General features: G+C 40.2%; 1 protein-coding gene across 1 annotated transcript in view; it reads right to left on the bottom strand.

The window, feature by feature from the left end:
* Positions 1 to 3,110: 3,110 nt before the first annotated feature.
* LOC127637477 (insulin-like growth factor I, adult form) overlaps positions 3,111 to 25,038 on the bottom strand; it is a 28,172-nt gene continuing 6,244 nt past the window's right edge. Inside the window, exons 3-5 of the mRNA XM_052118567.1 lie at positions 11,448 to 11,629; positions 10,749 to 10,784; positions 3,111 to 8,021 (exon numbers count right to left, since the gene is read on the bottom strand). Coding sequence (XP_051974527.1) covers positions 7,962 to 8,021; positions 10,749 to 10,784; positions 11,448 to 11,629 — 278 coding nt within the window. The 3' untranslated portion in view covers positions 3,111 to 7,961. The remainder of the gene's footprint in view (positions 8,022 to 10,748; positions 10,785 to 11,447; positions 11,630 to 25,038) is intronic.

A 25,038-nucleotide genomic window follows, 5' to 3' on the forward strand; every position in this document is an offset into this window, starting at 1 on the left:
CAATTATAGTCATTTATTTTACTATGGCAAATCACAATGAATGACTTACGATAACAACAGGAGGATCTACAGACTGTTTGATATATCCTTTTCATATCATGTAAAAGGCACTCAGTCTTTAAGTATACAATTTAAGAATACCTTTATTTAACCATGGCCAAAATAATAAAAAAAAACTCAAACAGATGCATTGCGGCTAGAAAGCCTTCATCCGGGTATGGGGGAGAAAACACAGAGTCCTTAAATAATGCGACTAATTTGTGTCATGTGACATTGTCACATGATAGGACCACATGACACAATCACCTGACAGTGACACCTAAGTGTTAAATAAAACACTTGAGAACAACACACAAAATGGCAAACATCAGTACCAACAAAAATCCATGAAAGGGAAATAGATGCAGAAATATTTCCCTTTAATGTATTTTTGTTGGTACTGATGTTTGCCATTTTGTCAAATTAGTCACATTATTTAAGGACTCTCAGTGTTTGAAGGCTTTCTGGGCCACAACATTTCAGTTCGGGGGTTTTTATTATTTTGGCCATGGTTGAAATTTTATACTTAAGTCTGAGTGCCTTGGACTTATCCTTTTCGTGATATGGATTATGCCTTTTCCAAAGAGCACCAGCAGATATGGACTTTATACCCAAGTAGCACTCATTGCATTTTTCTTTCTATAACTGTTTTTCATGAATTCACCTTTTTTTTTCTGCAACAGCTCAAACTTTCTTAGGAATAAGCATTACAGTGTGGCTGATTTTGGGACTGATGGTAAAGCTGTCACTCAAGTGTTTCCCTAGTAATCAAAACAACAGCAATTAGGTCCCTGTACTAACATGAGTTTGATGACCTTTTCTAGATTTCTGTCTGGGTCCTCAAACCTATATAATATGACAGATGTTGTAGTGCACCTGTCCAAAAACCTGCCAAGACTATGTTTTAGTAGTTGCTGTTCCCTTAAGGATACATAAATTAATAATTTATTATCAAAAGCCAGCTGTTCCAGCAGGCTAACTGATTCCTTGTATTCATTAACAGTGAAAACATGTCTTTTTCAGCCCTACAGTAATTATATTTCTTCTCAAACTACTGTGGGGAAACTTAGGAAATGAAAGAAAGCATTGAAATAGACCACAAGGTCATTCAAAAGACAATAGCGCACATAAGTTTTATGAGCTTGGAGCTTCAGTTTCAGGGTTTGGTCCAGGAACAGTGTCCTTAAATGCACTCAGCTCTCAGAGAGCTACCGTAGGCCCAATCAGGGGGGAAACACATGAGCTTTCTGCTTGAATCCCTCTGAACTTGATCAGCAGAGGGGAAGCTGGCTTCTTTATACAGTTGTCCTTGGTTACCATTGCTAAATGGCATATGGTGTAACAAAATGTAATATGTGTTGATCATCTTAGTGCAGTGCAACCACAGTCCACGAAGACACTCCGTGTACTTTCACTACTCAAAAATAGTTTACTCTCCCTGATGTTGTTTCGAACCTGTTTGACTTTCTTGTATGACGCGGAACACAAAAAGAGGTGTTAGGCAGTATGTTAGTCTCAATCTGCATTCACTTAAATTGTTTTTCATACAATGAAAGTGAAAGGCTAACATACTGTAATGCTGATGTAACAAATCTCCTTTTGTGTTTCTGGGAAGGAAGAAAGTCATACGGACATGAAAGAAACAAAGAGAGAGTAAATGATGAGAGAATTTTCACTTTTGGGTGAACTATCCCTTTAAGAGACTAGAACGTCACTTGAGCTATAAGATTTAAGAGGAGTGAAAGTACACTGAGTATATTCGTGGACTGTGGTTTAGAGGTCCAGTTTCTATTAATTGTTTATATTCTTTGCAGATGGTTTCTTACCAAAACAACTTACAAAAAGGTAATTTCTTATTTGCAGTACCAAGTTGGAGATGGCTTGAAGTCAGGTTTGGATAATCTATTACAACAAATCCACTCAACTACTGATAGGACTTTGCAGATCGTCATTTGTCTAATTGGGGATAATAATTTATTTAGTATTTCTACAAGGAAAAAAGGAAAGAAAAATTACTGTAGATGATGCCTGCCAAAGTCCTGCTCCATGTTTGAAATTGTTATGTCTGCTGAACCCAAGTCAGGTGGCCAATTTATCTGTTAAAAGGCTTGATTGTTCCACTATATATCCATTAAAAAGCTGACAGCTGACAAGAGCTTTGTCCTGTCACTGTGTGTATCCCAGAATGAGCTGAATGCGCAGCTTTCTCGTCGGTAAAGCCACAGCCTCATTTGTTTGTCTTGGCGGAACATGGCATCTTTTAGGAAGTATCACTTTGTCATGCGGTGAATGTGTAGTTTTAAAATGCTGAAAGGATCTCCTGGCTGTGTTAATGCATTAATGAAACTTTTGGTCAATGCACGTTTCTTCTTTCAATACCTTTAAGTATCCAGGGTGCTTTGTAAGGGGGTAGGAATATTGCTTCTCTGCTGTAAAGTTGAAGTTTATCATTCAAAGAAAAAAAAAACTCTAAGAGGTTTCCCGAACACTCCGCATCTACATTGGTGCAACCAAAAAATAGACCCTCCCCTAACTCAAATTACTGGTCAAGTCAATGTTGTTATGTCAGGATGCTTGAACAAAAAGAGGAATGTTTTAAAAAAAATGGCAGAGCCACAGTTTTTACACTTTGCATGAAGTCAACAAATGGCTTAGTTACACTGTAGTTGTCTCTGCATTTTAAACTGGGAAAGAATAAAATGTTTTAACATTCAAAAAATTCCACACATCATCTTTAACCCTATAAAACATACAGAATGTGGGTCAAAAATGAACCGCTCGTCGTCTTTTGAACTATTATCAATTTTAACAAACACTCCTGGAATGCCTCAATTAAGGTGTCTTTGACCATGTGAACTTACTATTTTTCCATTTTCCATATGTGTTTACCATGGTATTAAATTCTATTAAACTGGTAGAAAGCTGTTTTTATGTTCCATCTTTTATTTTAAATATACACACTTGAATTCGCGTACACATTTTAGGGTTAAATAAAGTACTGCTATATTTAGTTCTTCTCATTATATTATAATAATCACTCTATTAGACTTTAGATATTGACAAGTGGTTTATTCAGCAGGAATGGTGAACAATCTGTCAGTATTTTCATATTTTTTACAGAGCACCAGTAATGAAAGCCTTACAATAAAAAAAAAAATGCTTAATGAAATGATCAATGCGAGTGACAAATGCCCAGAATGTTCCATTATTTACCATTCCATTCTGTTAATGTTTCAGAATTTATGTAGTGACATGTTCAGATAAAAATGATCAAAAGCAAGTAAAATAAACTATCAAAAGCAAAATAATCTAACACAACAGTGATATACATTACCCACCCCTGTCTGAACCTCATTTTAGAAGCTCTTAAATCCCAGTCCTAGATTAAATTTAAGAGGAAACAGACTTCAAAATAAGCATGTTATTTCTGTAACAATATGTTCTTTAGTGTGTCATTCAAATTGAAGATTAAACAAGTACAGGCAATGCTGCCCAGATTTCAGCCATAAAGCTATTAATCTAACAAATCTATAACCAGATATTTAAAGTCTTTGGTATTACACGAGTATCTCATACGGGTACCTCATTTATTGCTGTAGATTTGTTACCTCTAAAACCTCTTCAGTTTTAATGTGCACATGATATAGATGGGTGGGTGGACTGAAGCTATTGAATATGATTCTACAAGTTTTGTTCCTATTGTTGCTTAATGATAATGGAATAGATAATATGCATTCAGTTCAATCATACAAACACACTAAACCCCAACATTTATGATGAGAATTTGAAAAAGCATAAGCTAGTTGCCATTTTTAGCCATCTGTATCATCCTGTTGATAGATGATTTCTCTTTACATGGATAATGTGCTGCTATTTAAAACATAAATATCCCTTTTCATCGCACTAATGATGTAATTTTCCTAATAAACCTCCCTAGGCATATCGATGAGTATAAACATAGGCAGGGGAAAATAAAAACAAATGTCCTGAATAGACTCTTACTACTTTATGTCAGCCAGGCATCAACTTTGGCCTTATCACACTACTATAACCAGCTGGTTGAACTATACTGTATTACTGTCATTACTCAAAGGGAGGGAAAGAGTCTTTCTCTTCTCTGTATTACATTGATGACTGTTCTGCATCATTTCCATATCCATAATAAGTTACAGAATCAGTGCCAAAATCTCTAAATAAATGAAAATAGAGCATGGAAATCTTGGTAAAGTTCACAATACTGTGTGGAACGTTACGCTGGTGCCCAAAAATATTGGCACCCTTGGTAAATATGAGCAAAGATGGCTGTAAAATCTGCATTGTTTTTCCTTTTGATATTTCATTCCAAAATTCATACAAATCTAAACTTTAATTGAAGTAAAACTAACTGAAAGAGGGGAAATAACTCTTTTTCTCCAAAACATATTAGCCACAGATATAATAATAATAATAATAATTCCTTACATTTTATATAGCGCTTTTCTAGGCACTCAAAGCGCTTTACATAGCATATGGATGATGCAACGGCAGCCATAGTGCGCCAGAACGCCCACCACACATCAGCTATTGGTGGAGTGGAAAGAGTAGAGTGATGTAGCCAATTCAGGGATGGAGATTAATACGAGGCCATGATAGATAGGGGCCAATAGGGGGAATTTGGCCAGGACACTGGGGTTACACCCCTACTGTTGGTATTGGCTCCTCTAGAAATTCTTGTGAGTATAACATATCATAAGTATATTCCCATTCATATTTCAGATTTTTTTAGTGCAACCGGGTCACTAGGAACATGAAATTGGTCAGCCATGCCTTCCTGTTTCACAGGGGTATAAATATGAGGTAACACACAGGCCAAATTCCCTTAATCATCAATCACAATGTTTTAGACTAAAGCATATGGTTCTGATGTGCGGCAAAAGGTTGTTGAGCTTCACAAAATGGTAAGTGGTCATAAGAAAGTAGCTAAAGCATTGAAAATACCCATTTCCACCATCAGGGCAATAATTAACATGTTCCAATCAACTGGATATCTTAAGGATCGGCCTGGAAAAGGATGTGCATCTATATAGTCTCCACACACAGTGAGGAGGATGGTTCAAGTGGCCATTGAATCTCCAAGGATCACAGATGGAGAATTGCAGAAATTAGTTGGGTCTTAGGTTGAGAAAGTCTAAAAAAATATATAATAAATTGGGAGGGTTTCAAGAAAAAAAAGCCTCTGCTCTTATCCAACAACAAACTCAAGCATCTTCAGTTTGCCAGACACTACTGGAACTTCAAATGGGACTGGGTTCTATGGTCAGAGATGGGTTTGGCGCACACAGAGAGGAAGTACCCAATGCCCAAGGTTAAATGTGGTGGTGGATCTTTAATGATGTGGGGCTGTTTTTCTGCCAGAGGTCCTGGATATCTTGTTCGGATACATGGCATCACGGACGCTATCAAATACCAACAGATAGAAAATCTTAACCTGGCTGCCTGTGCCAGAAAGCTTACAATCAGCCCTGGTTGGATTTTCTAGCAGGACAATGATCCAAAACAAATATCAAAATCAACACAAAAATGGGTCACTGACCACAAAATCAAGGTTCTGCCATGGCCCTCCCAGTCCCCTGACCTGAACCTCATAGATCATTTGTGGGGTGAACTGAAGAGGAGAGTCCACCAACATGGTCCTCTGAATTTGAAGGACCTGGAGAGATTCTGTATGGAGGAATGGTCTAAGATCCCTTGCCAGGTGTTCTCCAACCTCATTAGGCATTATAGGAGAAGACTCAGAGCTGTTCTCTTGGCAAAGGGAGGTTGCAAAAAGTATTGAATAAAAGGGGGCCAATGGTTATGGCCAATGCTTTGGAGAAAAATATTTATTTAATAATTAGATATTTCCCGTTTCAATTGTTTTCAATTAAAGGTTAGATTTGTATGATTTTTTTAATGAAAGATCAAAAGGATAAACAATGCAGATTTCTTTGTTCATATTTACCAAGGGTGCTAATATTTTTGGCCACAACTGTATTTGGCATAGGTTTGATTAATGATTCAGAATGAGAATAATTTAGAAACATTAAAGAAAACAAAAGAGCAATTAACCAGCAGGGGTTCGCAATATAATTAGTTCTTTCCTTATTCCATGCTTTAACAGTGCTCTCAAAAATACTTTTACTCGTTGACTCGAGTTACCTTTTTTGAAATAGCTTAAAAATAAAAAGAGAATATTATTACAATGGTGGCCACAAGGCTGTGCAAAAGGGAAGACTTCCAACATTAAGCCATCTTTGATGTCAGCCAACCCCTGCAAGTAACAAACTACAAAATAGCACCATTATACAGTGGGTTGATCTTTTATATGGTTCAGCTATATGATGCCATCACATATGATTATGGTTAGAGGATGCAAAGGTTAATATAGGTAGAGTATAGAGTTACAGAGTAGACAGTGTGGGTTGACGTGATCCGTTGGGGTCAGAGAGTGGGGTATCCATGCAGAGGAAATGTGCAAACAGCCAGGTCACACTCCACAACCCCTGTGGCAGTGGCTTGGATTGGGGTTTAATGAAGCTGGGGAGTATCACTCCACCTCATCTGACCAGTCTTTTGCCAAAAAGATGCATCTTCCTGTATGATAACCATTTGCGACTCAGGCACTGTTGCAAATGGTGCACTTCATGTTGACTTAAAGCCTCATAGTGTTTTTTGCGCAAAGCCGTGAAGTCCACAACACCGTAGGGTATCCCATTTGTCATGTTAGGTTTCAGATGAGTGTCATAAGCTTTACTTATTGTATGTTATTCTTTGTGTGTATACGTTATGATTAGTAGCAGTTTTTGTGGTTGATTTAGTCTTCCCTCTGTCCTTCCTGTGCGTACTGATACACTGGTGTATATGCATGTGGATAACTGTTCATTTGAATGGCTTTCACCTCCCTTTTCATCTTTAATGAAGGAAAACCATTCATTTAAAATGATTAAAAAAGCACAAAAAAAATCCTCCCCAGGCTATCAAACACACAAAAATAAGGTGTAGGCCATTTTCAATCAATCCTAAATTGCCATGTAGTGGCTCTCAGCCTCTTTGGAGCACCTCTGCATAAGGCGTTTGTATAATCTCCCTTGATCTGGTCTTGCACATTACATCAAATAAGAATATAATTGTTTCTATGAAACAATCATCTCTCTGTGCATCTGTTTTGCAAGACTTCCATCTGGTATAAACTGTCTAGACAGCCTTTCTTGTCAACGTGATCTGTCGAACACGATCTGGCTGCAAACTCCTTTCTCAGCTGTGGAGCTTGTATCACATGACCATATAAGACATCTAACAAGTCTGAGATCAAATTAGCTTGATAAGTGTGATAAAAATACTATTGAAACCTTCTTGCACTAGATTCTGACTTTTTCATAATTCTCTGTATGAGTGATTCAATGCTTTGATGTGGGTACTTGTTTTAGAGAAGGCCTTTACCTGTGCTCTAGTCACCTATTACCTCTTTTCCAGTTGCTATCCTGCCATTCAAATTTAGTGGAATATTGACAATTGGACAATTGAGAGGGGTAAATATTTTGGCAATGGCACTATAAGAAGCATCAGCATCCACTGGGTTCCACAGTTCACACAAGGATGTAAAAGAACAGTTATCATTTGGATTTATATAGCAGCTAATTTAGTTTGTTTTTCCATTAGATCTTTTCCCCCCAGTTTGGAACTGAATGGTGCAGTCTATAAAATCATCAGATTTTCTCTTTAGTTGCAAGTTTGTTTTTCTTACATTGGGGTTATTCGTCCAGTATCTTGTTGTTAATTCGATTTTTTTTACAGTGGAGCACATCCATGGAGGACCAAGTAAGTCCACACCCTTTCTCTCTTCCCCTGTTTTCTGCTGTCCAGTAATTTCACTTATCCTTCTTAACCAGTCCCTCTGCTGTCCTCTACATACGATAGTTTCTGCCCCCTGTGTTTCCTCGACTTGAATTCTTCTGATGAACCTCCTGAAATTGAATGAGAGAAAGAAAGCCAATAAGCACAATCCCTACCCTTTTTGATCAATACATTTTATAGCTTTGCATTTGTTTTTAATTAATGTAGATACATTTTTTTAAATAATTTTGATTCAGACTAATTCACTAATGAATCATTTAGACTTTTAACCATTCTGACCAAATGAATATGTCTTCAGACTTTGCATGGGCTACTTTTATGGTACTTTTGCCTCCTTTTTTAAGTTTAAAAATGAATCACTATCAACTGCCATTGCTTTGAAAAGCCGGACTGGACTTGGATATTCATTTAAAAATATATTTTTGTATATTTTTGATTTCTGCATAAGAAAGACATGAGGGTGAGTACAGTATGACAGATTTCCCACTTTTGGATGAAAATCAAAAATGGAAAGTCATTTTGTATTGTGTTTTAATTTACAAAAGAGCAATTTCTATAGCCAATAATTTTTTTAGAGCAAAGCAAAACTAGAAATATGTGTATTAACCATAGAAACTTCCATGACCATGGGAAATCTGAACTAGTGTTGGTTCAGATCATGAGAAGTAACTGAGACAGAAATGAGAAAGCTGACAAAGGAGAGGCGAACAGCGCTGGGTCACAAATTGGCCGTTTGTGCCCATAACAACACAGCTGTTTGGTGAAGGGATTGTTATTTCATAATGCTGAGGAAATCAACTGTCAAAGCAACACATGAAAAGCCTTTACCGCAGCAAGATTAATAAGTGCAATTCACGAAAGCTAAGCTCAGATTGAAACCGCATGCAAGAAGTGAAAGAGAAAGGCCAGTACGTGAGCCCTCTGAACTTAGCTTGCAGAAATCTAAGGTGACCTTAGACTCCGCTTCCAGCGCATGACGTATGGGTGCAGAAATATGTCTGTGGAGAGCGTATGCAGGTCTACCACAAAAACCACTTAGGCAGTTCACTTGCTAATGGTTTTCTTTTGTGAGACAGGAACTCTGAAAGCACTTAAAAGGATGGCCCACATTTGGGCAGCTGAGGTGAGAGATGAGTTGCTTTTTCCTTGCGAACGTATCACAGCACAATGTACCGATGTTAATCTCTCAGATCTGAAATGAGTAAGTCATAGTTTTACCAAAACTAAAAATTCTCCCCCTCATGTCGTTATAAACCCGTATGACTATCTTATACACTAAAAAAAAACAATTTGCCTATTTTTAAGATGTATCCATTTCAATTTAACAACACATTTCCATCTAATTGAATTGAATAGTCTTGAAGAAAATGTAATTAATAAAACTTTTTTAAAGATTTACTGTATACACTTTATATGGTTAAAGATTAGGCAATTCAATTAGATGGAATTTTTTTATTAAATTGAAATGGATACATCTAATATAATAGGCTAAAATATTTTTTTGAGTGTATGGAACACAAAAAGAAATAATTGAATGAAAATCACATTGGCTGAATTCAATACAATGGCAGTAGACAGTCACTCATTTTAATCCTTAATAAAGCACCCAGAAGTATCATAGAAGTAGTCCATGCTCCAGATTTCCAAGTCTTTTGGAGGCATACGATCACTTTGTATGATGTCCTTATTCACTCTTAAATCAAATCAAAACAGCAAACAGCACAGACAAATGTGCTGAAATCCAATATGGCAACACGTCAATAACATCCACATTTTTTTGTTATTGTCGTACCCGTCATTTTGGATTTCAGTGCTGTTCGCAGTTTTGAATTGATTTGCAAGAGAACTTAAATTATGGTTTGTTTATTAGACAAAGTAATAGTAAGACTTTCGAAGACTTGGATGCATGAAATACTTTTAAGACATTTTTAAGTGCTGTCTACTGCCATTGTATTCAATTCAGCCAAGTTATTTCCATTGTGTTGCGCATTAGAAAGAAAGCCATATGGGTTGGGAATGATATAATGGTGAGTAAATTATTTAAAATTTTTGAAATATTCCTTTAATACAGACACAATGTGAGAAACTGCACTGCACTTAAGAGTTATTATTCAAGCATTCAAGCTCAATAAGATTGTCATCCACAGAAACAGCATAGTTAACAATGACAACGTTTACATGGACACCAGAAAGCAGCTTATTGGGAGAAAGAAGTGTTCCTGTTATTACACTGTATAAGTGGCAAACACTTTACAGCCTTCTCCACAGCAACGTCATTTCCCAGTGACACTTGTGTGAATAACAAACATGGCATTCCAGAAAGACTATGCTATTTTATTCTTGGTTGCTTCACTTTACTTCCAGATATTCCAGAGCTGTTTCTGTTTTTGTTTCCTTAACTTGCATTGAGACTTGCAGCGGAATTGCGATGCAATAGTGGGGTTTCCCTCTTACGGAAAATTCCGGAATTCCCCAATATAAATGTTTTTAATTTATAGTGTATGTGCTTTTTCCACTGTACTCTGCGAAATATAACAATTCTTTCCAATGTGTTGAATTGTTGTTGGGGTCCATCCCATGACGTTTGTTATTCAGTATATTCGCACATGTCCACTCTTTAAACACCCATCAGAACGTAGCTTATGCAGTCACATTAAGCCACGTTCTCAAGGAGAAAACTAGGTGTGTTAAACCGCTTTCTCTTAAACCCTTAAGCGGCAAAAGTAAATCTGTGATCTTTTTTAAATGACGTTTCTGCAAAAACCCTATAATTAACTTTTTCTTAAATGCATGTAAACATAGTCATTGGCTCGCTTTCGGACTGAGGAAATACATACCTTACAGGATGAGTGGCTATGTCCAGTTATAGGTTTCTGCAGAGGAATGAAATCAGCACAGTTCATACATTTCTTAAGACATTTGTTCTTTATAAAAATAACTAAATTATTAATTAATAAGTAAATGTAGCAACCTGCATCCACTAAGAATATTATAGCATTTGCCTCAGGGTTGCACAAGTATGTGCAGTGAGGTCCAAATGTCTGAGACCACTGGTGAAAATAGTCCTGTTTTGCATTTTTCTAATTTAAAACTAAAATTTTCATTTCATTTTTCCTCTGCACAAAAATTTGAGAGAAAACTTGAATTAAATTTTTTTTACATGAATTTCTTAGTATTTGGTATGTCCACATTTTGCATCATGATGGCATGTACTCGAGCTGACATGGACTCCACAAGTTTGTGCAAGAAATTATGATCTATGTTAGCTAGCATGATTTGATGAATGCTCCAAAGAGCTTCTTGTGTGCTTCAATTGATGCAAAGAAATCTGACCTTCTGACATTTTATGTCCTAACTTTTATTTGTTTTACACTTTTCAAACTTTGCCAGGTTTAAAAAAGATGTAAAAATCCTAGGTTTTCAATGTGGTCTCAGACTTTTGGACCCCACTGTAGCCCCCACGAGGGTGTTCTATTGTTGTAAAATCAATGTGACCGCAGTAGCTGAGTATCCATCTGTATATTTCTAATGCCCACCTTTGGTGTCTTTGGGATATCTGTGTGCCGTTGTGCTCGCAGAGATCGTGGAGCTTTGCCAGACTTCACAGGTGCACAGTACATCTCAAGCCGTCGCAGTTCACAGCTCTGAAAGCAGCATTCGTCCACGATGCCACGGTTGTGTGTCCTTCTCGAACTAGGCCCATACCCCGTCGGTTTGCCTGTTGGGCACACAAAAGGAACCTCTGAAAAACTTTAATGAATCACAGCCTTCGTTACAGAAAGCATCATCTGATTCTGACATCAAGCATTCCTAAATCTTTGCAATGAGGGAGGACCTGCGCTTTAATGGTGAGCTTAATTTAGATTTTACCCCAGGTACATTAAATAAAGCCTGTCATCACTATGAGTTATCCACCTTATCCATTTTTGTTTTGGCATCATACCAGCTTGCGAGGAACAATTATGGCCTGTAAGGTCATGCAACAAAATGCTAAATCTCGAAAACTTTCGGTAATAATCCCTGGCTAAGCGCCCAGTTATGGGTGCTAGAAAAGCTCAGTATAGTAGCCAGACCGTGGCTCTAATTATTCAGATATATGGACGTGTTAATGACATGCAATTCTTCAGAGTGAAATTTACAGGGTATCACTTTGCACAGAGCAGACCATTTTTGGCAAGCTCCCCAGTTAAATGGAGGTCACACTAACCCAAAAGTTGAGAATATCACGTTTTGCAGTTATATCTTTAAACTAGTCCAATATATTGGGATGCCAAGTTCAGCCCCTATGGTGTCAAATCGACCTACAGAGCAATCTCCCCTGCTTTACAAATCGCACCTGGCAAACCCGGTCTAGCCCTGGAGATCTCAGCACTGCTGAGAAGAACCACATCTCCAGAAGACCATGATGAACTAAGAATGTTTTCCTACAATCCTGTTATTGTTGCAACAAAACTAGGTGATAATTACTCAATGTGAAAAAATGTAAACATAGAAAGGCCTCATGGGAATACATTTTGTGTGCTGCCAATGAGGTCAATGCATTATTATGTCTCAGACATTATTTTTAACTACGGGGTTAGGCTACTTAAATGTATAATTCAAGATTTGGGTTTTCCAGGCCAAGATGTGAGCTCTGTAGCACCAAAGATTTATGTTGAAGGTAGTCTATAGACACCTGAGTAACATAGTAATTATTTTGCCCTGTCCCCAATCTCATGGTGGCCTTAACAAATATCCCACTCTCCATTTTACAAGTCACAACTCACCTAGGGCAATAATGCTCCAATAGGCTTTTCCCTGTAACCAAATGAAATAATAATAATAATTTAATATGGCATTTACAAGGAGGAAATGCCTTTCCCTTTCAGAGTTAATAGCTCTTGGCTCGCAGGGCTGCCAGCGCTGACAAAATACATTAACTTCTGCTTTGCACTTGCTGCACTCTGACAGTGTTCTTTCGGAAAGAGAGGGGCTCTAATTCTGACAAAGGTACATCCCTGCAGACTGCATAACTCTTGGGTGCAGAGCAGTTCTCTGAGATCTAGGGGATGCTGTTATCTTCAGCCAGTATGACTGAGCTGTAAGCATCCGGAGAGTTTTATGTTTTACTTTGTAGTGGTGGAATTGTGTTTGAATAATTTTTAGTCTAATGCTAAAGCCGGCTGCACACTGGATGAGAAGCGCCATGCCGCATCACGGTTAGCACAAGGCACAGGTATCGCACATAGGTGGCATCAGTGCAGGACAGGTGGAAATCCAAAGTTTAGAATCTAGTCACCATATTGCAAAAAAATTACAAAGGTTTTAATTTACAAAGTGACATTGAAGAGTTTTGAGGCTAGTGTATGAAACAGGTGCAACTGTGCAAACACGGATGATTTGAAATGCCATCATTTATTAAGAAATGTCTCTATATGTAGCATTGAATAGGTTTAATTCAAGTTGTCAAATCCTTTTCCACACAATGTCCTTTGATAATGATTAGGGTTGAATTTAATGAAAAGTTGCGCTCCGTGGTGCTGCCATAAGAGTCGTTGCTAGACGGTGTGCATATATTCATAGAAAACTATTGTTTTGAATTTTAGAATGTGCCGTTTCGTCCTCCAGATACGTCCAATGTGCGACCCCCTTAAGGTTTTTAGACTTATCACACTGTGAATTCAGTAACAGTAGGTCGAACATTTTGCTACATAAAATCAGTCCAACAAATTTAATTACTTCCCGCAGTGGCTAAAACTGGAAATGTTGTTGAACATAAGGGCGTGTGAGTTTTATTTTTAGTTGTAAATGATATAATGCAGTCAATAAGTATGTATATTTTATTATCTCTACTCCCAACCTAAACCCCAACCCTAAACCTAACCATCAGTTCAGTCAAATGTTTTATTGTAGAGTGAAACTGCAACTTCCAAATTTAGCTAATACATTTTTGTGAACACGATTACTAACTGGTTTGCACAGGACAAGAACCTTTCTCAGAGGTTCCTCGTGCAACGCAGTAGCTCTAGGAGATGTATTCACGCTTGAATTGATGCTAAAATGTCTGATGGGTCATGTAGTTTGTCAGTAATTGGGCAGAATGGGGTTAATTTCAGGGTACATTAACTTTTGGATGCAGCATGTCAATTTGCTGTGTGATCATGTTGAAGGTCCAAGGCAGTATGCAGTAGACAGAGTGGCCTGGGTGGTTGCAAGGTGGTTACTTACTGGCCCAAGTCAAAAGAGCTCAGGTTTCTATCCTATTCTGGTCCCTAGATATGGCTTGGGTCCCCTTTTAGACCATTTGTCAAGTGGGAGTCAGATTGCTTAGAAAATTGCTAGAACAAGTGTCCTCAATAATCAGCATAAATTGAGGTATCTTTCCCATGAGGGGATTAGAGCAATCCTAACCCTATGAATGAGCAACAGTAATAGTCATATTAGCAAGTACCTGATTATTTATTACCCAGATTATTATTTAAACTCACAGGCTCTCACAGTAACAAGATGTCAGTGGCAAGAGATGCTCTTTGTGTTCTACAAAGCCAACTTGAAAAATAAAAAGATCCCTTATGAATGAAGGTTTTTCTTATATATGTATGTACTGCACAAAAAGGACAGTGAATGACAGTGATAAAGAAAAACAAGAGTTATCTTGTGGTAAACCAATCAATTGCATTGTCACAAGTTAGTCAAATAGTTTTCTGGATAATTAACTAATCCCATTCTAAATAAAAGCCTCCCAAATTAACATCTGCTCAAAATAACTTAAATGACCCTTCATAAAACAGGTGCAATAAACAACAAGATAAGTTCTTATAATGCATTGCAATCAGTTTATAAGGGCTTTTAAGTACATATTTTGAAGAGGTCTAGTTGTTATCCTAAAATAAAGTGTTATTGTGGGATCAGTCATGAACAAACAGAAACACAACCTTTAATGCCATTGGTCATAGATCTGTTTAAATTTCTTGCTTTTGTCATTATGGGGAGCATATTAGTAACACTCTTTTGTATGTGATTTTCATCAATCATCCATATTAATTGTCCACAGATTAAGTCATGTATTTACGATTAATGCTTTATGAGATAGGGATATATTATCTATCAACTCAGCAGATGAGTAAAACCATAAAACCCATTCATAACATAGTGAGATAGATTTGAAACACTTCCTCGTCTCCATTATTAAGATTGCTTATTCTGATGCTCACCCCACTGAAAAGGGGTCCAGGTGGTTTAGTACTGGTCTAGCTTGTGAACCAGCATACATTTCATTGTCTCTGTATGCATATACTGCACAATGACAATAAGTTGAATCTGAAACTGAATATCAATACCCTTTTAGCTAAAGAGTTGCATCACAAAGCGTACATTCCTCTGAGGAACACTGCTGTAAAGGATCTGATTGCTCCTCTGAGGAAGCTGACTTTTACAGCCATACACTTGTTATTAAAGAACAGTGAGTACTTGGAGCCGGTGCCATACACTGCCTGTGGAGTGTCAGGAATTATATTGTTCACTGGGGACTATGAAAGCTGCTATAGTCCTGGAAACTGCTTCTTTATCAATGGTACCACAAAGAGTTTATAGCAAGATGAAGTTTCCTTCCCAAATAGTTTTTTCCTTTTTGCCTCTTGGCTCTTTCTGCCACTATTTGCTACGCAATGAGATGTTGACACTTACTGGCATTAGTGATCTCACTGGGGAGCCTTTAGTGGTCTGAGGGGGAACCCAATGAGACAGAAAGTAGGAATAGTTCATCTTTATGGTATAGAAAGTAAGAATGTGCAAAAAAAAAACAACATATTTTTAGTAGGTGACCCTAATCAGACATGTTTTGGCGTTTACACAGGGTGCATTCTTGGATTCAAAAACAGATGTATGGAGCACAACAGAATGCAACACACCTAACCCTAACAATTAAAAAATAGCACAGATAGCAACAAATTCATTTTGAATTAAATCTGACTGAAAAAAAAAAAAAATTGGCCAAATATATTTACTTTATATATACACATACTGGCGGGCAAATGTTTGGAATAATGTACAAATTTTGCTCTTATGGAAAGAGATTGGTACATTTATTCACCAAAGTGGCATTCAACTGATCACAATGTATAGTCAGGACAATTACAGTTTGAATTTTTTTCAGTGTCAGAGTTCTCATAAAAAAAATCCTCCATGTGCAGCAATGACAGCCTTGGTATTCTAGCTGTCAGTTTGTCCAGATCCTCAGGTGACATTTCACCCCACACTTCCTGTAGCACTTGGTATAGATGTGGCTGTCTTTTCGGGCACTTCTCAAGCACCTTACAGTCTAGCTGATACCACAAAAGCTCAATGGGGTTAAGATCCATAACACTCTTTTCCAATTATCTGTTGTCCAATGTCTGTGTTTCTTTGCCCACTCTAACCTTTTCTTTTTGTTTTTCTGTTTCAAAAGTGGCTTTTTCTTTGCAATTCTTCCCATAAGACCTGAGTCTTCTCTTTACTGTTGTACATGAAACTGGTGTTGAGCAGGTAGAATTCAATGAAGCTGTCAGCTGAGGACATGTGAGGTGTCTATTTCTCAAACTAGAGACTCTGATGTACATATCCTCTTTTTTGTACATCTGGTCTTCCACATCACTTTCGGTCCTTGTTAGAGCCAATTGTGCTTTGTTTTTGAAGACTGTAGTGTACACTTTGTATGAAATCTTCAGTTTTATGTCAATTCCATGCATTGTATAGACTCCATTCCTCAAAACAATGATTGACTGACGAGTTTCTAGAGAAATCTGTTTCTTTTTTGCCATTTTTGACCTAATATTGACCTTAAGACATGACAGTCTATTGCATACTGTGGCAAATCAAAAACAAATGCAAAGACAAAGTTATGCTTCATTTAACCAACCAAATAGCTTTCAAGAGTGTTTGACAGAAATTAGAAAATTAGCATGATTACTCAATGATAAGGTGTTGGAGTGATGGATGCTGGAAATGGGGCCTGTCTAGATTTGATAAAAATTACTTTTCAAATTGTGATGGTGCTTTTTTTACATCAGTAATGTCCTGACTATACTTTGTGATCAGCTGAATGCCACTTATGCCATATATATATTTCTCACTAAACAACAGAGACTTACATGCATATGTAACCAGTTCTTCTCAGCCCGCTCCGAGCGGGATTCAAACCAGGGTCTCTGGCATGGGAGGTAGGTATGCTAATGAGGAGGCTAAAGGCTACAGCCTCTAGTGTCAGTCGCTAGTGTGCCTCTTGAGGCCAGGGGAGTGAAGTTTACACATACCGCGCAACTACCTACCTGCTGGCTACCGTTACACTCACCCCCTAAACCTCACGTCTATTTGGGTCACGGCACCACTGTAACCGGTCCTGGCTACAGCCTCTTGCTTCAGCCACTAGTGCGCCTCTTGAGGGGAGTGAGGTTTACACACTGCACAGCTAACTACCAGCTGGCTACCGTTACACATATGCATATAACAGAAACATTATTTTATGCTCATAGCAGGCAATTTGAAATCCGACAGTATTTTTTATTGATTGGATGATCTAGATGAACTATTTTACCTCATTAATCAATTTGGACAATGAACAACTAATCGACCATCCTCCCTATCCATAGAATAAAAGTTCTCAGCAGCCAAGGAAAGTTTTGCTTGCATTGAAAGGCATTGTCCTGCCAGATGTGTACATATTCTTGATAGATTTTAGTTTTGCATTCAGAAGAGCTTTTCAAAGGTTTTTATTTCAGGCCTTGTGGGAAACAATACCCTTCCTCTCAGTAGGGAAGTGTTGCACCCGTGAGGCCTTCACAGAATACCCAGTGCCTTCTGCAATGTACTCATGTCCAGCAGAACAACAGGGCGGGAGGGGGCATCCTGATCCTCCTGTAATCCCCCATAATCCTGTACTGCTCTAGGACAAGAGCCAAGATTATGTGTTTGAGCTGTTGATGTGTTCTCTTCTCCAGCTGCTTCAAACACAATGAAACTAGACAAACAAAACAGTGAAAAGCAGTCCTATCAGTGATGTTTATGAAACGTTACTTCCATTCATTTTGACGATTTTTTGCTTTTCGTCTTTACTACTGAACCAGCAATCCTTGCGAATTTATTTAAAATTCCTTTAAAGTGTCACCGAAGAGAAGGGTTGAAAATTTCTTGTAAAAAACTACAAGAAAACAATGATTTTCATAATGTTTGGTTCTGTTAATAGTCTGTGAAAGCTTGCAATGTCCCACTGATGCAGACAGAACTCTGTGCTAAAATACTAGCATATTGTGCAAGAGTGCAGCTCTTTTTAGATGCTGTGCCAAGTTAAAAAGTTTTTCAACTTTTTAAAACAAATCTAGAGAGGTTTTTTTTTTATGTGAACAGCTCCTTCAGCTGCTACGTGACTACTAAATCTACAGCGCCACGACAAAATAAATAATGTTTTTGCTGATATGTGAGTTTGCAGTATGAATTGAATGTGATGAGAAAGAAAGACTGGGTACCGAGTAATTACACCGTGTAACAAATCATTTTATTTATTTTTTGGTCCCTGGGTAGTAAGTGTTATTTCCTAATTGCATATCCTTCAAAAGTATGGAAAATGGCAATTCTTCCCCACAAACTTTGCTTTTGTGACCAGGACAGTGATACTTTGAAATGTACCTTTTTTCCAGAACTTTCCAGATAGATTCAGTGCTGAGTAAACTTGGAATAACTTCTAGAACTTTCCAGTAATATAAATAGTAGTATATATACAGGGGCCTTAAGGGACCAGTTCAGTTTAGTTCCAGCTGCCTAAGTGGATACATATCTGCATTTTTCTGAGATGGCATCAAGAGGCTGCAAGCATCCGGCAGACACATTTTGCTATGTCTTTGGCCAATTTATCAAGACAAGAGCAAAAAAAGTACTCCGTGGAAGCATCTGCTAAGATGTGTGAGGCCTACAAGGCATATTTCAGCATACCTGTTGGGGATCAAGACAAACCCTGGGCACCTCATTTCACCTGCGAGCACTGCAAAAACCTCTGGATGGTAAGATGGACAATTGTTGCTCGGATGTTATAAAATTGTTTAATTTTTTAATTTGTAAAAGTTTTTAATTTTAAAAGTTTTTTTTAGAACGCCTTTGGGACAACAGGGACCTCAAGATGCACTACCACAGGCAGGACTGGCCACAGCGGACCGAGTTCTCCGTAGGAAGGAACAATGTCAAGTGGCAGCCACGGTTGGACCCTCGGAAGGTGCTGATGCCACTACTGCACATCAAATTGGGCCTTATGAAACAATCTGTCAGAGCTCTAGATAAGTAGTCGGCAGCCTTCGAGTACCTTCAAGTCTTCTTCCCTAAGCTGTCTGAGGCAAAGTTCAAAGGCAGTGTCTTTGTCGGACCACAGATAAAGAAGATCCTGGAGTGCAACGAATTCCCCAAGAAGCTCACTAGTAAGGAGAAAGTGGCTTGGAACAGATTCGTCGCTGTGGTTCGGGGCTTCCTGGTCAATCATAAGGCCAAAAACTATGTGGAGCTAGTTGAGACTCAATGGGCTGTAGGATGTCCTTCAAAGTGCATATCCTTGATGCTCATCATGATAAATTCAAGGAGAACATGGGAGTGTACTCTGAGGAGCAAGGCAAGCGCTTCCATCAGGATATACTGGACTTTGAACGTCGAACTAAGGGCAGTATAATGACAACATGATGGGCGACTACATTTGGTGGCTGATTTGTGAAAATTATTTACAGTATATTCATAAATCTCGAAAAACTGCTAATTTCTAAATCTCTAAATCTCATTTCCCCTTCTGTCACTCACTCGACGTTGTGTCGAATGAAGTGTCACAAGGGGTCTTCCTAGGGAGCCTCGCATACCTCTGAACTTGAGAAAAGTCTAATGAGAAATTGACAGACAGAATTTGCATGTCCCGGACATACGGGTATAAAGGGAAGCGGGCATGCGTCTGTCAGTCAGATTTTTTTTTCAGAGCCGTTGTGCAACAGCAAGCTGAAGTTCACCACTGTTCCACTCACCTCTGTTGTCAAGAAGCACTGCTGTTGGATCTTACAGCACGTTTCCAGCGGCGTTCTCTCTCTCTGTATGCTGTGCAGTCCAGGCCCCTGGGCGCTTCGACAGCGCTTTCACTGCATGAAAGAGTGTTTTCCCCTACTTAAAAGAGTTTAAATTTCTCTAAATGAGCAATACACAGGCAGGTGTTGAACATCCTTTTCAGGACGCGTCTTTTTAAAGATGCCCTTCTGCCTCTGTGTAGTTCCTGGATGCGGTCGATATCTCTCAAAGACCGACGGCCACAGATAATGCCTCGTGTGCCTGGGCAGCAATCACACTGAGGCAGCGTTTGTGGATGGTTCATGTACTCACTGCGTGAACATGACCATGACAGCATTGCAGTCACGGCTCTCCTTCCTTAAGGTGAACGCCACTTCAGCCGCCCCCCGCGTCGCTCCTTCTTCCCCCGGGATTGAGGACAACCCGGCTGCCGATGAAGGCGATTTGGGGATGACGACAGGCTTGGTTTTGCCGGGTAAATCCCCACGAACCACCAGCCCCCCCAGCTTGCTTGCTTCCATCCGAGCTCGGGATGAGTGCAGCTTGCCTCGTGGCCAGCCGGCATTCTCCCTTGAGCCACCGGAATTGGATGATGACATCGCCGCTGCATCGGAGAGCATCCAGGCATCTGATGCAGAGGACTCGACTTGGCTGCCGACTTTGGGCCAGCACGCCCAGTCTGAGGCTGATGCGCAGATGGCCAATATGCTTGCGCAGGCTGCCGTGAGCGTAGGCTTGGACTGGAACCCTCCGTCATCCCCACGGCCTTCACGGCTCGACGACTGGTACCTCGGCTCAGGGCGCTGCTCCCAGCCACGCCACCCCCACACCATCGACTGCTTCGCCCCGCAGTTTTTGGCAGTGAAAACGCAGACGGAGGCGATTTCTCACATCATGCCGCGGTGTCGCCAAACCAGTGCACCCCGCCTGCCCGCAGAGGGCATCCCCCTGCGGTCAAACAACAGGCAGCTCTGCCTCAACCCGGGCCCAGCTCTCTGCTCCAGCGTCAAGCAATTCATCGTACCCAAGAGAGGCGGTGGGTTGTGACCAATCTTTGACTTGCGAGTTCTCAACCAGCCCTTACACAAACTCACGTTCAAAATGCTCACGTAGAGACAGATTCTAACCCGCGTTCGACAGCTAGATTGGTTCGTGGCGGTAGACCTGAAAGACGTGTACTTCAACGTCTTCATCTTGCCTCGACATGACCCTTTCTACGGTACGCTTTTGGTACCTCTCCTTCGGCCGGTCCCTGTCCCCTCGCGTCTTCACCAAGGTCGCAGTGGGCATCCCCATACTCAATTACCTTGACGACTGGCTCATTCTGGCTCACTCTCGAGAGTTACTATGAGCTCACAGGGACCAGGTGCTCAGGCACATCAGCAGCCTAGGGCTTCAGGTCAACTGGGAAAAGAGAAAGCTTGCCCTGGTTCAGAGCATCTCTTTTCTCAGCATGGAGTTAGACTCAGCCTCAATGACAGCGTGCCTCACCAACGAGCGTGTGCAGTCAGTGCTCAGGTGCCTCGCTCTCTTTGAGCGGCACAGCGGTTCCTCTAAAACAATTCCAGAGGCTCCTGGGGCATATGGTATCCTCAGCCGTGGTTGCGCCGCTCGGGTTGATGCATATGAGACCACTTCATCATTGGCTTCAGACTCGAGTCTCGAGATAGGCATGGTGCCGCGGCACATGCCGTGTGATAATCACCCCCTCCTGCCATCAGACTTTCAACCCGTGGACAGACCTCTGTTTTCTGTGGACAGGTGTCCCCCTACAGCAGGTGTTCAGACGTGTCGTGGTCAAAACAGATGCCTCTCAACTGGGTTGGGGCGCCATGTGCAACGGGCATGCTGCCACTGGCTCCTGGACAGGGCCCTGGCTGCATTGACACATCAACTGCCTAGAGTTGCTGGCTGTATTCTTTGCCCTGCAGAGGTACATAAATCACCAAGGTGGCGTGCGCTCTCGTCATTTGTCACAACTCGCCCGCCATCTCCTCCTTTGGACTCAGCAGCCACTCATATCCCTGGAAATCGAAACACGACAGCGGACGCGCTGTCCAGCGCAGAGTGGAGGCTCCACCCCCAGGTGGTCCAGCTGATTTGGCGATGATACGGCATGGCACAGTTAGATCTCTTTGCCTACCAGGACAACATTCACTGCCCGCTCTGGTACTCCCTGACAGAAGCCCCTCTCGGACCGATGCATTGGTACACAGCTGGCCCCGGGGGCTTCTTAAGTACGCATTTCCCCAGTGAGCCTTCTTGCACTGGTGCTGTGCAAGATCAGGGAGGACGAGGAACAAGCCACCTTGGTGGCTCCTTATTGGCCCTCCCGGACTTGGTTCTCGGATCTCACGCTCCTCGCGACAGCACCTCCCTGGAAAGTCCCCCTGAGGGAGGACCTTCTTTCTCAGGGATGGGGCACCCTCTGGCACCCATGCCCAAACCTCTGGAACCTCCACGTCTGGCTCCTGGATGGGACTCGGAAAATCTGAGTGATCTACCACCTGCAGTCGTAGACACAATCAACCCAAGCCACAGCTCCCTCCACCAGGCAACTTTACACCCTGAAGTCGTGCTTGTTCGTGAATTGGTGTTCTTCCCAAGCCGAAGACCTGCAGAGATGCGCAGTTTGTTCAGTGCTTTCATTCTGCAGGAGAGGCTGGATGGGAGGCTGTCCCCCTCCACCTTGAAGGTGTATGTAGCCACTATCGCGGCCCACCACGACGCAGTGGACGGCAAGTCCTTTGGTGAGCACGAACCTCCCCGGCCAAGCCTGTTCCCCTCCTGGGATCTCTCGGGAGGGAGGGAACGAGACGTTGTGTCCCTTCTGCCACTAGACCTACCACTGAAAACGGCTGTACCTTATTCTCGGCTACTCAGTGCCAAATCCCATCTGATAGAGGCACACCCACTTCCCTTTATACCCGTATATCCAGGGGCGAGACATGCAAATTCTGTATGCCAATTTCTCATTGGCCTTTTCTCAAGTTCAGAGGTACACGAGGCTCCCAAGGAAGACCCTTTGTGTCACTTCATTCGACACAAAGTCTCATTCCTTCCCTCAGGGAACAGAGGTTACAACAGTAACTGTGACGTTCTTAGTCATTTTGTATTACTTTAGTATAAATACATGTTAATTTGGATTCATATGTTGTTTTTTCTGACTTTATGTGAGCGAAAAGCCACAAATTCACCCGTTTTCTCATTGGAAATAGGTCTATTTCAAAATATAAGTTTTTGGGGAATAATAGACATTTTCTATACTTTTGAGGCATAAGCAATTAGGAAATAACACTTACTACCCAGGAACAAAAATTTAGTTACATAGAGTTATACAAGACAATAAATAGACAAAACACATTTCAACTGAGTTGCTCTTACTGCACACAACAACAATCTTACAGCGCAACCAGTGTAGTCCGACGTAGAACGAATGACTCTTATGTGCTGTTTTATTGTATTTTTTTTTTTTTATGAATTTATCAAAAGTCTCACAAATCAGTCATTATTGCATTAATGTTTGGAACTGGTTAGTGTGGTTCTTAAGATAATCATTTGATCATGAGTCATTTATTTGGTTGTCAATCTCAAAATGAACCAAAAACTGTTACTGCGTTATCTACATTTTAGGCTTGAGTTATATAACATTTTACAACTGTGCCAATGCCAATGCCTCACATTATGCCACAAATCCTGTCGATTGAGCTTAAACCGGAATATTCCTTTGAGTGGAACTAGAATCGGAAGCAGAATGAGGAGTTGCTCATAATTCTATATGAGGCAACATAAAACTGTAGTGTAGCAGAGGTTCACTCACTATCCTGGGGTGCCAGACCATAGTAGATTCTTCTAAATCTGTTGGAGCAGCTCCTTGTCAGCACTCACGTCTGTATAAATTCTGTATAAAGTCCCTCTTCTCTCCTGCTCTGCCAAAACTTTCCCCATTCTCTGTGTTTGTGTCTGGAGAATGGGAGGTGCACACTCAGGTTGTTGGCAGAAGTCAGGGGTGTACTACTGCAAAAAGATTAAACAGACAAAAGACTTTGTTCCCTACACAAACACCCTTGGCCACTAGGTGCCCCTCTTTATAAGCAGAATTTGTGTGCCCACAGTGTCTAAAAGTAGTCCAGCTTTGCGTCATGGTCTGTATCGTCACTCATTTCGGAGTTCCGCTCCTCTCCAGTAACCCCTTAGAACTGAAGACAATATGGGATGAGCTGCTGCTGAGGCGTTTTAAAGACAACTGAGGATTTCTAGGTCAGGCTAATAATTGGAAAAACTGACTACACCATGGACACCAGTCAGAATGCTGCTTACTTGGGATGCCAAGCTCAAAGGGGTAGCTCAGTCAAAAATGAAGATTTTCACATCATTAACTCACCCTAAGGCTGTTTCAAACCTGTATGACTTTCTTCTGTGGGACACAAAAGGAAATGTTAAGCAGAGTTACAGTCTTACTTAACATCATTTTTCCGTACATTGAAAGAAAATGATGACAGACTGTCATTCTGCTTGAAATCTCCTTTTATGTTCCATGCTTTGAAACAACATCAGTGATTAGATTTGAGAGTGAATATGTCGTATCGGCTATTTTTACTGTGCTTTTGTTTTGGGGTTTTTTTCATGCTTTTTGGAGCTTGACAGCCCGGAGCAACTATTTACTTTCATTATATGGTGAAAAACTATTTTTTTTTTTTATCCACAGATGAAAGAAAGTAATACGGTTTTGAAGCATCATTGGGGTGAGTAAATGATGAGAAACAGAATCTTAGTTTTAGTTTGGTTCATGCATCTTTATGTCCATGCAAGTTTTTTATATCTACTAACATCAGGAGATCTGTATAAAATTGACTATTTGCTCTTCACTGAATCTGTCATGATGATGCAATGAATTCACGGAAAGTTAAGATTAGCATAAACCTATTTATTTTGGGCTCTGTTCTGACAAAAACAAACACATGGCCATTGAAAGCTATAAACGATCCAGCCAGCTCCTTTTGTGACCACTAAATGCTTAAATGTTGTTGACTGGAAACTTCACATGTCTACTCTAACTTGAAGTTCAATTTTGCCTCACTTTTAAAG

The sequence above is a fragment of the Xyrauchen texanus genome, chromosome 45, assembly GCF_025860055.1.
Source record: "Xyrauchen texanus isolate HMW12.3.18 chromosome 45, RBS_HiC_50CHRs, whole genome shotgun sequence".
Classification (NCBI taxonomy): domain Eukaryota; kingdom Metazoa; phylum Chordata; class Actinopteri; order Cypriniformes; family Catostomidae; genus Xyrauchen; species Xyrauchen texanus.